Genomic DNA, 10,820 nt, shown 5'->3' with positions numbered 1-10,820 from the left:
AATCACATCTTACAGATTTTAAACTTCAGCATTTAGCTCCAAATTTCATCATCTTCAAAAAACAGCTCCTCTGCTAAGCTCATCATCTATAAGATCTATCGAAGAAGTCATAAGATGGCCTTTGCTACCCGATGGTAATCCTCTTCCCATTTTCTCTAGCCAGTCAGTACTGAACAGCAGGGTAAGGCTCAGGTGGGAGTGAGGACTGGGAGCACAAGGGCTAATTTCCCCCAGTGCAACATGACATCTGGAGCTTTATGGGAAGAGCAGAACTGGTGAGACTTGAGGGAAGGGTCCAGGTCCTGTATTCAGTCAGAGTCACTGCTGGAAGAGGAGGAGGAGGAATGCTTGCCATGCTTGTGGTGTTTGTGCATCTTTTTATGGGCTTTCTTCATTTTCTTCCTCATCTTCTTGTCCATCATCATTCCTGGTGCTACCATGCCAGGAGCCAAGGGATTAACAGGAGGCATGCCAGGGGCAGGTAGTGGATGTGGAGGAGGGTAGGGGCCTGAGGGTTGGCATCCTGGATACCCTGGCTGTGGCACAGGATGAGGGGGCCCACATGGGGGAAAAGCTGGATTCCCCTGGGGAGCTACTGGGGGAGTGGGAAAGGGGCCTGGAGGAAAGGCCGGATTGACAGGTGGTGGATGGGCAGGATTGGGACCTCCAGGGTACCTGACGTTGGGGGAATATGGATTTGGCCCTGGCTGCCCGGTATTAGGATTCCACATGTTCAGGTGTTTTTCCCAGCCTTTCCAGCGTTGGGCTTGATTCGTCCTTCTTCCCAATCTCGGCTCTCACTTCCTGGTCACCACCTGCGCATGCTTCGGCACCCCAATAATAACTACTATAATTTTATAGTGATGAGTGAAATGATATTTCAAAATATCTGTAATACTTTCCTGTGATATGAAAACGTCTGATTTCTGTTGGTGACAAAGTCACTGTGGCTTGTGGCCAGCATTGAAAATGAAATGGAGAAGACATTTCTAGTGTTTATACATAAAAGGTGTCTCTTCCTTGAGACTCCCACCCAGGAGACCCACTCCCAGGGCCACAAAGATGAGCTTGTGACTGGGGCTGGATCAATCATAGGTTGGCCACGCCCATTAGCCAAACTGAGCATGTGAGCCAATCAGAGTCCTCCATCTCCTTAACCATACCCATTAGCCCAGGGCTTGCCAGTGACCCAGGCTGAGCCTATCAGAGTTCCCTGGTCCTCTCAGTCATGCTCACTGGCCCAGGGTTAAGCACATGGCTGAGGGTGAATCCATCCGGATTTCTGATCCCCCCCAACCTGCAATCTGGATGATTTCACTTATGCGGCAAAGGACCAAGTAGACACACAAAGAACTTACAAACTTTTAGTAATGCATCGTGAGCTTGAGAAGTCAGATTCAGTCTCCTGGAGGCTGCCTGATCAATGATTCCCACAGCAGCCACCGCCACCTGATCAGGTGGGTGAAGATGCCTGTCCAAAGACAAAATTACAACAAATTTAGTTAAAGATATAATTGGCTTTTATTCACAATTTATGAATGGCGGCAGCCTCTATTCTACAAAATAGAAGAAAGGCTCCCACTGGGCAGTGACAAAATAGTGGGTTTTGTAAGGTGGGAACAAGGAAAGAGAACAATAGGAAAAAAAGCTTACTGGTTATGTCATAGTCAAATAAATATATATATATATATATATACGGACGAATCTCTAAGAAAACGTTTTATTTGGGGAAAAGAGAATTATAGTCTGGGACATACAAAGAGACTGAGGTGGTCTCTAGTATGTCCAAAGTATAAAGAAAGCATTGGGAGTTTTATTAGAGAAAGAAATGCTATGTATTGTTTTGAAAGAAAGCTCATTTGGCACTAGTGAAGTTTTTGGGAGTTGGCAGGCTTTGATTGGTGAGTGACGGCGGTAGGTAAAATTAATCTTGTAGTCAGCAGTTACTAGGTAAAACTAGTCTTAGGATTGCAGCAGGCTGTTTCTGCAGCTGGGCTTGTAGAAAATTTTTCTTGGAGTGGGTGCTAGGTTCCCCCAGTCTTTTTCCCCCTGGTCCCTTGACTCTGATTAGTTTGGGTATAACAGGAGTCACTCAATTTGTATAGCCAACTTTCACAGTTAACATCAGGTTACTTTTCCTGTAAATGGTTAAAGCAGAAGGGGCTTCCTTACTATGCTGACTCAGGTAGACTGGAATCTCTTGTTTTCAGGAAAAACGGGTCTGTTTGGGTATCTACCTGCTTCCTTAAAGTTTCACTTCCATTACGCGGCATTTAGCATGAGTGACTCCATTTTGGTCTGGTCTATTGGGGCCAGTGCAGGAGCTCAGTCCAAGCAATGGCCTCCCACAATTTTGTTTAACACCTCTAACATCTGTTCCTCCACCTGCGCTGCTGACCCTGTTGGGCTGGGCCCTGTGTGGGATGGCAGGGGAGATGCCCAGCAAAGAGCACAACAGATACGGGGCCTGAGGGGAGGGAGAAAGGGACAGAGGGCAGACAGGGATGGGAGAGAGTGTGGCCACCTTGAGCCCTTTAGGAGCCAGCTGCTTCACCGGGCTGACGACTACAGTCCTTCATCCATTTAACATGGTGTAAACAGTCACGTTCGTGGTTTATTTCCTGTTCCTCCCAGCATACTGTGGGGGCAGGCAGGTTTCTCTGTTCTCTTCCCTGCTATGTGCCTGGTTCTTAAGAAATATTTGTTGTGGTTCGAATGCATCATGTGAACACCTGCTTTTTCTTTTCTCTTTTTTAATAAACGTTTTAGTGGACTCTAACAGACTCACAGAAAAGACACATCACAAAGTGAATACCCCACACGGAGAAACAGGATATGGCCAGCTCTCAGAAGCTTTGTATTTCCCCTTCGGTCACTAGCCCCCACAAAGTCTATTATAAACAAAACTCTCGTCTGTTTTTCATCGGCTGGCCGGTAAGGGGATCCAAACCCTTGACCTTGGTGTTACAAAGCTGTGCTCTGACCAACTGAGCCAACCAGCCAGCCCCTATGTTAACAAAACTCTTAAATATTCATGTAATGTTGATGCACGTGAATATGTTTGCCCTCCATATCCATGGGTTCTGCATCCAGATTCAACCACTTGCAGATCGAAAATATTTTTTAAAAAGCAAACAAAAAAACCAACCAAAAAAACCCACTACGTCTGTACTGAACACATAGCCTTCTTTCTTGTCATTACTCCCTAAACACAGTATAACAACTATTTACATACTATTTACATTGCATTAGGCGCTATAAGTAATCCAGAGAAGACTTAAAAGTTCTGTATATGGGAGGATGTGCATCCGTTATACACAAATACCGTGCCCTTTTATATCAGGGACTCGAGCATCCGGGGATTTTGGTATCCGTGGGAGGTCCTGTAACCAATCCCCCATTGATACCTAGAAATGACTGTATGTTTTAACTAAACCGAGAGTATACACAGCAAAACGGGAAAAGCCCCAGGCCGCCTCCTGTTCATTACCAGCTAGGAAGAGCAGTCCCCAAGATTTTAAGTCAGGCCGTCTCATTCCAGCCTGTACAGATGGGCGTTTGGAAGTGGGAGTGCTGAAGCGAAGGCTGCGGGACGCTGCCGCCCTGCCCGCCATTAAAGCGCTGCTGCTCTGTGCTCCCATTAACCACGCAAATGAGTAGGGTTCCCCCCAACCCCACCCTCAGCTCCTAGGATAGGAGGAGAATACCCCACCCCTCCCCTCTTCAGAGTCAGCCCGCGTGTCCTCCCCGGGGACGGGGGCGCCAGGTTACTCCTCACGCGGACGTGTATTACAGCCGGTAGTGGCCGCGGGCGCCCACCAGAACCGGATGCCTGAGCGCTCCCATTGGCAGGAGGCCCGGAGGGCGGTGGCTCCCATTGGCCTGCGGCCAGAATGCCTTCATTGGTCGAAGCCCCGCTGGGCGGAGGCTCCTATTGGTCGGGTGCTGCGGCTCACCGCACGGCTTTCTGGGAGTTGTAGTCGCAGCGTCGCCGGCTCAGCCGCCATTGTCCGGCGGGTGGCTAGTCGGGTGGTCCCCTTGTTGGGGGCGGCTCTGTGATTTGGGGGTCGCCTCGGGCGGCTGTCCTCAACTCGTCGGCCCAGGATGGAACCCGAAGACGAAGCGGCAGCAGCAGTGATGGCCGCGGGGCTACCGGCGGCACGGCTTCAGGTGACGATAATAACAATAACGATGGTAGCAGGCTCCCGGCCAAGCGTCTTCTCCCTTTAGCCTTGCGACGCGCGATGCGGAAGACACAGCCGTTATACCCTTTACACACGGGGAAACAGGCGCAGGTTGGGGCGTGGCGACTGGGCCGGCCGGTCAGGGGTGGAGTAGGGATTCGGAGTCGGGATTCGAACCTGGGCCTTTTGGTCCCCGACTGCGCATGCTCGGTGTCGTGGCCTCCCTTTCCTCTGGTGGGGCTGGGGGTAGTTCCCGAGGAGGACTGGGCGGGCCTAGCTCCCGCCTTCAGCTCCGCCCGCGCCGACACTCTTCCCCCCGCGTGAAGGGGTCGTCCCCCGTGGCGACGGGTAATAGTAACGGAGTCGGCCCGTCGCCGAGATGGCGGGGGTTTATAGAATTTTATCGAATAGAGATGCTCTAATGTGTTGAGTCAGCAGACCCCACGGGGACCCCCGCACTACGACGCCCCTACCCTGGAGATCGGCACACCTCTTGGGGGTAAGGCCAGGTCACCAAGGACCGAGTTAGTGTGTTGGGAAAGACTACCACGGTCACTCCCTGCGGGGCTATGGAAGAACTACGGTCCTGGGCGGTCAGTGTGTGTTAGGGCCATCTAGCCATCAAAGCTCCAGCACTTCTAGACAAAGTGGCCGCTGCCTGCATTCTTAAAGTGCTGCCTCCACATGGCAGGAACCAAAAATAATTCGTATTTCCACAAGTTCTGCAACTTTGAGATTATCTACTTTCGTGTGTGTGTGTGGGGGGGGGGGATTGTTTATGGGGATTTGCATGATTTCAGATTTGGTATACAATGTGAGACTATTGATAATCTTATATTGCAGGTTTTCAGATGTTTAGTTTGTCCTTAATGTGGTTGAGGGGCAGGGAATGAGCAGTAAGAAAGCTTTGAGAAGAAGTGTATTAGTTATCTGATGCTGTGTAACAAACAACCCAAAACTCAGTGGCAAGCAATGATAAATATTATCTCACAATTTCTGACAGTTAGGAATTCTGGAATGACTTAGCTGGTGGCCCAGGCTAATGAGGTTATAGTCAAGACATCAGCCTACCTGTTGGCACCTGACTCTTGATGGAGGCTAGAGGATCCACTTCCAAGATGGCTCACTCAAATGGCTGTTGGCAAGAGGCCTTAGTTCTTCTCCATGTGGGCCGCCCTATGGAACTGCTTGTGTGTTCTTACAACGCGGCTTCTGGCTTCCTACAGACGAATGATCTGGGAGAGGGCAAGGTAGAAGCTGCAGTGCCTTTTGTGACCTGGGCTCATAATTCACACTCTTTCATTTTCTCAGTACTCTATCAGTTACACAAGTCAACTTTGCTCAGTATAGGAGCGGACTGCTCAAGGCTGGGGAGCATTGGGGAGCCATCTTGGAGCCTGGCCACTACAGGCAGCAAGGACCAGAAGTGGAGTGCTTCAAGATTTTAGTTGTCTGTGGCTGCTGTAACAAATCATTGCAAACTTGGAGGCTCAAAACCACACACACTTATTCTTACAGTTCTAGAGGTCAGAAGTCTAATATCGGTTTCACTGTGCTGGAATCAAGGTGTGAGCAGAGCCATCCTTCCTACTGAGGCTCTAGGGGAGAATCTGTTTCCTCGCCGTTTTCAGCCACTAGAACTGTAGACGTTTCGTTCCTTGCCTGGTGGCCATTTGTCCGTCTTCAAACCCAGCAGTGTAGCATCTTGCTTCAGTGGTCACATTGTCTTCTGTGTTCTATAGTCAAACCTCCCGCTGTCTCCCTTTTATAAAGACACTTGTGATTGCATTTAGGACCCACCTGGATAATCCAGGATAATATCCCCTAGTTTTAAAATCCTGATCACATCTGCAAAGTCCCTTTTGCCGTATATGGTAATATTCATAGGTTCCATAGGATCTGGATATCTTTGGGGGCTGTAGTTAGCCTGCCATAGTCAGGCTGAGAGGGGTCATCCCGTACTCAAAGGTGAGAAGGAGCCATTGAAGCGTTTTAAGAAGTACGAGTGTGGGGTTGGAAAAAAAAGCACTCAGGCATCGGGGGGTAGGAGTAAGAGAGATACTGAGAGCTGAACTAAGGCAATGGAAAAAAGAGATCTGAGAACAGCCTCTCCCCTCCAGGCCCCAGCAGTGCCGGGCAAGTGGAGGGCTGCAGGGATCTGAGGTAGAGCAGCTGGGAAGGTCATGAGACAGACAGGAGTGGACTCCTGTTAGATTCTAAGAAGGAAGCCAAGAGAAGGAGTGAAGGACCTGTGTCATGCCACTGGGAGGTCTCATGGCCTGGACAGACCAGTACCAAGTGGATCTGGTGTCTGGGCTGTCACCAGAGATCCTGCAAAGTGGGTGATAATGGCAGGTGGGAGCAGGAGGCACAGGAAACATGTATCAGGGTTGGTGGATGTTCTGAGTGGAAGGCGAGGATGTGGGGACAGGAGTAGAAACCTCTGTTCCCAACCAAACGCTTCTATATGTTTCCTGTTAGAGTCACATGCCACCTGTAATAAAATTTCTTTAGTATTTTTAAATCTACTCATGCTTTTTTAAAAGGAAATACCCTTTTTAAATTGAAGTATGTGGTGTGTGGTTTTGATTTGCATTTCCCTGATGACTAAAGATGTTGAGCATCTTCTCATGTGCTTATTTGCCATTTGTATATCGTCTTTTATATCTTTGAAGAAATATCTGGTCAGATTATTTGCCCTTTTTAATTGGGTTGTCTTCTTATTGAGTTGTAAGAGTGTTTATTTTTTCAATTTTTCTATACTTTGGTCGGGGGGGGGGGTTGTTTGTTTTTTGGGTTTTTGTTCATTTGTTTTTGGCAGCTGGTTGGTACAGGATCCTAGCCCTTGACCTTTATATTTTGTTGCATGTGCATTTGGTTTTATAGCTAAGAATCCTTTGCCAAATCCAAGGTTACAAAGATTTATTTCTATGTTTTTATCCAAGAGTTTTATAGTTTTAGCTTTTATATTTACATCTTTGATCTGTTTTGAGTTAGTTTTTAGTATATGGTGTGAGGTAGGAGACTGCAGTGGTTTGAATATGTCCCCTGAATTTCATGTGTTGGAAATTTAATCCCCAAATTCATATGTTGATGATATGTGGAGATGGGACCTTTGGGAGGTAATTAGGATTAGATAAAGTTATCAGGGTGGGACCCCTATAATGTGTCTGGTGGCTTTATAAGAAAAGGAAGAGAGACCTGAGCTGGCATGTTTCTGCCCTTTTGCCGTGAGATGTCCTGCACCATGTTATGGCACAGCAAGAGGGCCCTCTCCAGAAGACAGCATCTTGATATTGGAATTCCCAGCCTCCAGTACTGTAAGAAATGAATTTCTTTTTCTTTATGAATTACTCAGTCTGTGGTATTCTGTTACAACTGTAGGAGACAAACTAAGACCAGGGACCATCTTTGTTCTTTTGCATGTGGCTATCAAATTGTCTTGTAGGAAGAGTTTTTTTTTTTTTTGTCTTTTTCCGTGTCTGTCAACGGATCGCAACCCTCAGTGTCGCCCCCGCACCGGACCGGGACCGGCAACGGGATCGCAGCCCTCGGCATTGCTCCCGCGCCTCGCTCAGCCAGTGAGCGGGAACCAGTCTGTATGTGGGATCCAAACCCTCGGCGGGAGCGCCACCGCACTTCGCAAGCAGCGCACTATAGCAGTGCGCCACCGGGCCGGCCCAGGAAGAGTTTTTCAGTTAATTAATCCCTATCACAGCCTCAATGGGTGGTGCTTCGTAGACATGGAAACTGGGAGGCCAAGGGGCATATGTACTTGGTGCCTTTTGGGGAGGAAGTGGCTGAGCTAAGAGTGATCCAGAAGCATATGGCTTTCAAGCATGAACGTACCCAGCCCACAGAATGGTTCTGTTTGTGGGACGTGTTTTTGATATGTTATATCAACTTATAAAAACTAGAATTTTTTACATAAAAATCTGATCTAAATTACAGCTTCCCCTCCAAAGATTGGCCATTCTGACCACATGGGGCCTATATTGCCCCACAGTCAGTCAGTTTTGAGTCCCTGCTGCCCCTTCAGTCAGGACACATACCCCCTATCACCTCCAGCCCCGCCACTCACAGGGTAAGTGCCCTTGTGGCTCTTAAACTGGCCCTCTTCAGTGATGTGAGCCCAACCGTACACTCCTCTTTTCAGGAAAGATGATGAGCCTCATTTGTGTCTAAGAATTACTGAGTATATCAGTTAGTTGTTGCTGTGTAACAAACTATCCCAAAACTGAGTGTCTTAAAACAGTAGCCATTTCTTTAGCCCACAGACCTGCAAGTCAGTGGTTTACTCCGGTCTCTGTTGGCACCCTTACCTGTCTGATCAGTTGTAGGTCAGCTGTGGTTGTCTTTGTTGATCTGCTATGTCCTCACATATGTCGTTACTGTACAACCCACACCTACATGTAGCAGCCTAATAGGTGCTCAGTGAGGCCTGACTCATCACTCAGAATGTTTACTTTCTCAGGACACTGGCCTGCCTGTTTTCTCTTTCCCCATTCTTCCTCTGCCAGAGAGCACTGATGGGGACAATGCAGCTGATTGAGAATGTGTGTGATGTTTCAGGAGCCAGTGACCTTCCGGGATGTGGCTGTGGATTTCACCCAGGAGGAGTGGGTGCAGCTAGACCCTACTCAGAGGACCTTGTATCGCGATGTGATGCTGGAGACATTCGGGCACCTGCTCTCTGTGGGTAAGGCCTGTTTCCCAAGCTGCAGTGACTGATTCTTCCTGGTCTATAGATTGTGGGGCCTTTGCGTGATGACCTGACCTTAGGTCCTCATTCCCTGTGGGGCATGCATGCAGGGGGATGTCTGCCCTTTTCTGTCCCAGTGCAAAGCCTTCATCTTGTTGTGAGGTGTCCTGTGTCCTGATGGTCAGGAGTCTGGGCTGGAGCCTGAGCTGGTTTTTTTCTCTCCAGAGCAGCCCCCCACTTCCTGTGTCTTTCCCTGTTTCCAGGTCCTGAACTTCCCAAACCTGAAGTCATCTCCCAGCTGGAACAAGGGGCTGAGCTATGGGTGGCAGAGAGAGGAATCACCCAGGGCCAACATCCAGGTGAGAATGCACCAAGTGGGAGCCCCTAATGGGAATAGTCCAGGGGTCACTGAGATCCACTTCATGGAAAAGTTGGTGTTTCCGGGTCCTCAAGACCACCTCATTCACTAGGAGCTTACAGGACTTAGTATAGAGTCATGGCTATGATTGATTATAGCAAAGGAAAACAGAGCAAAACCAGCAAAGGGAAAAGGTACATGGGGCAAAGCCCAGAGGAAACTAGACATGAGCTTCCTGAGTCCTCTCCCTGTGGAGTCACACAGCATGTGCCTAGTTTCCCCCTGACAGAGAGTTGTGACAACATGTGAGAAATGTTAACTACCAGAGAACCTTGCTAGAGACTCAGTGCCAGGGGTTTTTACTGGGGGCTGGTCACATAAACACCCTCTCCTAGCACGTACCAAGATTCCAGAGTCCCAGGAGAAAGCCAGTGTTCAGAATAAGCCGGTGTTCATGTGCACGGTGTGGGTGCAGTGAACCGTTCTTACCAGTTAGGGTGGTGGGAACCCTCTACAGATCCAAGTTTTCATATGCAGCCAGGCGCCAATCTTGCAAGTAGCCCTCTTTAAGAATGGTGGTCTCAGGCCTGCCCTGTTAACTCTCTTCTGTATGGTCCTCCCTAGCCTTCTCCTCTGTGCTCCCCTGCCTCTGAGCTCAGAGACCAATTCGCCTCTTCAGTGCTTGGAATCCCTCCATCTCTGCTCTGTCTTTCTTTCCATGTGGTTCCCTCTCTCACCAGCTTCCCCTGTATGCCCTTTCTGTAGGATCATTTCTGAAGTGTGAACCTGCCTTTCGTCTTCTCCATTTTGTTCTCGCATGTCCAGATTCTGTAAACCTTTCTCCACACCCCTCTTCTATTCTCTTATCAGTAACTATTGTATTTAGCTGTGAATACCTTAGAGCCAGGTTAGAGCAGCTCAAAAAAAGAGGGAAACATTTTTCTCACAAAGCAGGAACCCTAGGGCCAGCCCGTGGCTCACTTGGGAGAGTGTGGTGCTCACAACACCAAGTCAAGGGTTAAGATCCCCTTACCAGTCATCTTTTAAAAAAAAACACACAAAGAAACAGGAACCCTGAGTCTGCTGGAGCTGGCTCAATATCTCAAGAGATGCAGGGACCAATGGATCTATGATTCTCCTAGGCTTTCCTTGGGGTTACAGTTTGGCTGCAGCAGCTCCAGCCATCACATCTGTGCTCCAGGCAGGAAGGAAGAAAGGAAGTGGGAAGAACAGAGACAACCATATCTGTCCCCTTTTGTCAGAACACTGGATGTCATCCATTGGGGTCTCTTTGGTCAGGACTAGGTTACTTACACCTGCCCTGACCCTAGTTGCTAGGGAGGTTGGAAAAGTGAGTCTAGATTATCATAATTGACTTAAGCAAGTCACAGTTTCTTCTCTGGGGCTGGTGTGTTAGTACCTAACCACATTCTGGAAGAAGTAGGACATGGCCACAGGAGGTACAACCAGCAGTGCCTGCAGATAAGCTTCTTATCCAAATGCTTCTTTTTTTTTTTTTTTTTTGTTTTTTGTTTTTTTCCGTGTCCGGCAACGGATCGCAACCCCCCGGTTTGCC

The 10,820-nt window shown here is 48.6% G+C and overlaps 1 protein-coding gene and 1 pseudogene across 5 annotated transcripts in view; one reads left to right on the top strand and one right to left on the bottom strand.

The window, feature by feature from the left end:
* Positions 1 to 249: 249 nt before the first annotated feature.
* Positions 250 to 803, bottom strand: LOC103590077 (annotated as a pseudogene).
* A 3,170-nt stretch (positions 804 to 3,973) lies between these two features.
* ZNF8 (zinc finger protein 8) overlaps positions 3,974 to 10,820 on the top strand; it is a 17,266-nt gene continuing 10,419 nt past the window's right edge. For 4 of the 5 annotated variants that reach the window (XM_008572201.1, XM_008572200.1, XM_008572199.1 and 1 more), the window contains exons 1-3: positions 3,974 to 4,170; positions 8,757 to 8,883; positions 9,150 to 9,245. In XM_008572201.1, coding sequence (XP_008570423.1) covers positions 4,105 to 4,170; positions 8,757 to 8,883; positions 9,150 to 9,245 — 289 coding nt within the window. In that variant the 5' untranslated portion in view covers positions 3,974 to 4,104. Of the gene's footprint in view, positions 4,171 to 8,756; positions 8,884 to 9,149; positions 9,317 to 10,820 lie in introns of those variants that run through there. The other variant, XM_008572202.1, reaches the window with a different exon arrangement.

This window comes from Galeopterus variegatus, unplaced genomic scaffold (assembly GCF_000696425.1).
Source record: "Galeopterus variegatus unplaced genomic scaffold, G_variegatus-3.0.2 Scaffold764, whole genome shotgun sequence".
Taxonomy (NCBI): Eukaryota; Metazoa; Chordata; class Mammalia; order Dermoptera; family Cynocephalidae; genus Galeopterus; species Galeopterus variegatus.
This window is presented reverse-complemented; position numbering and strand designations above follow the sequence as displayed.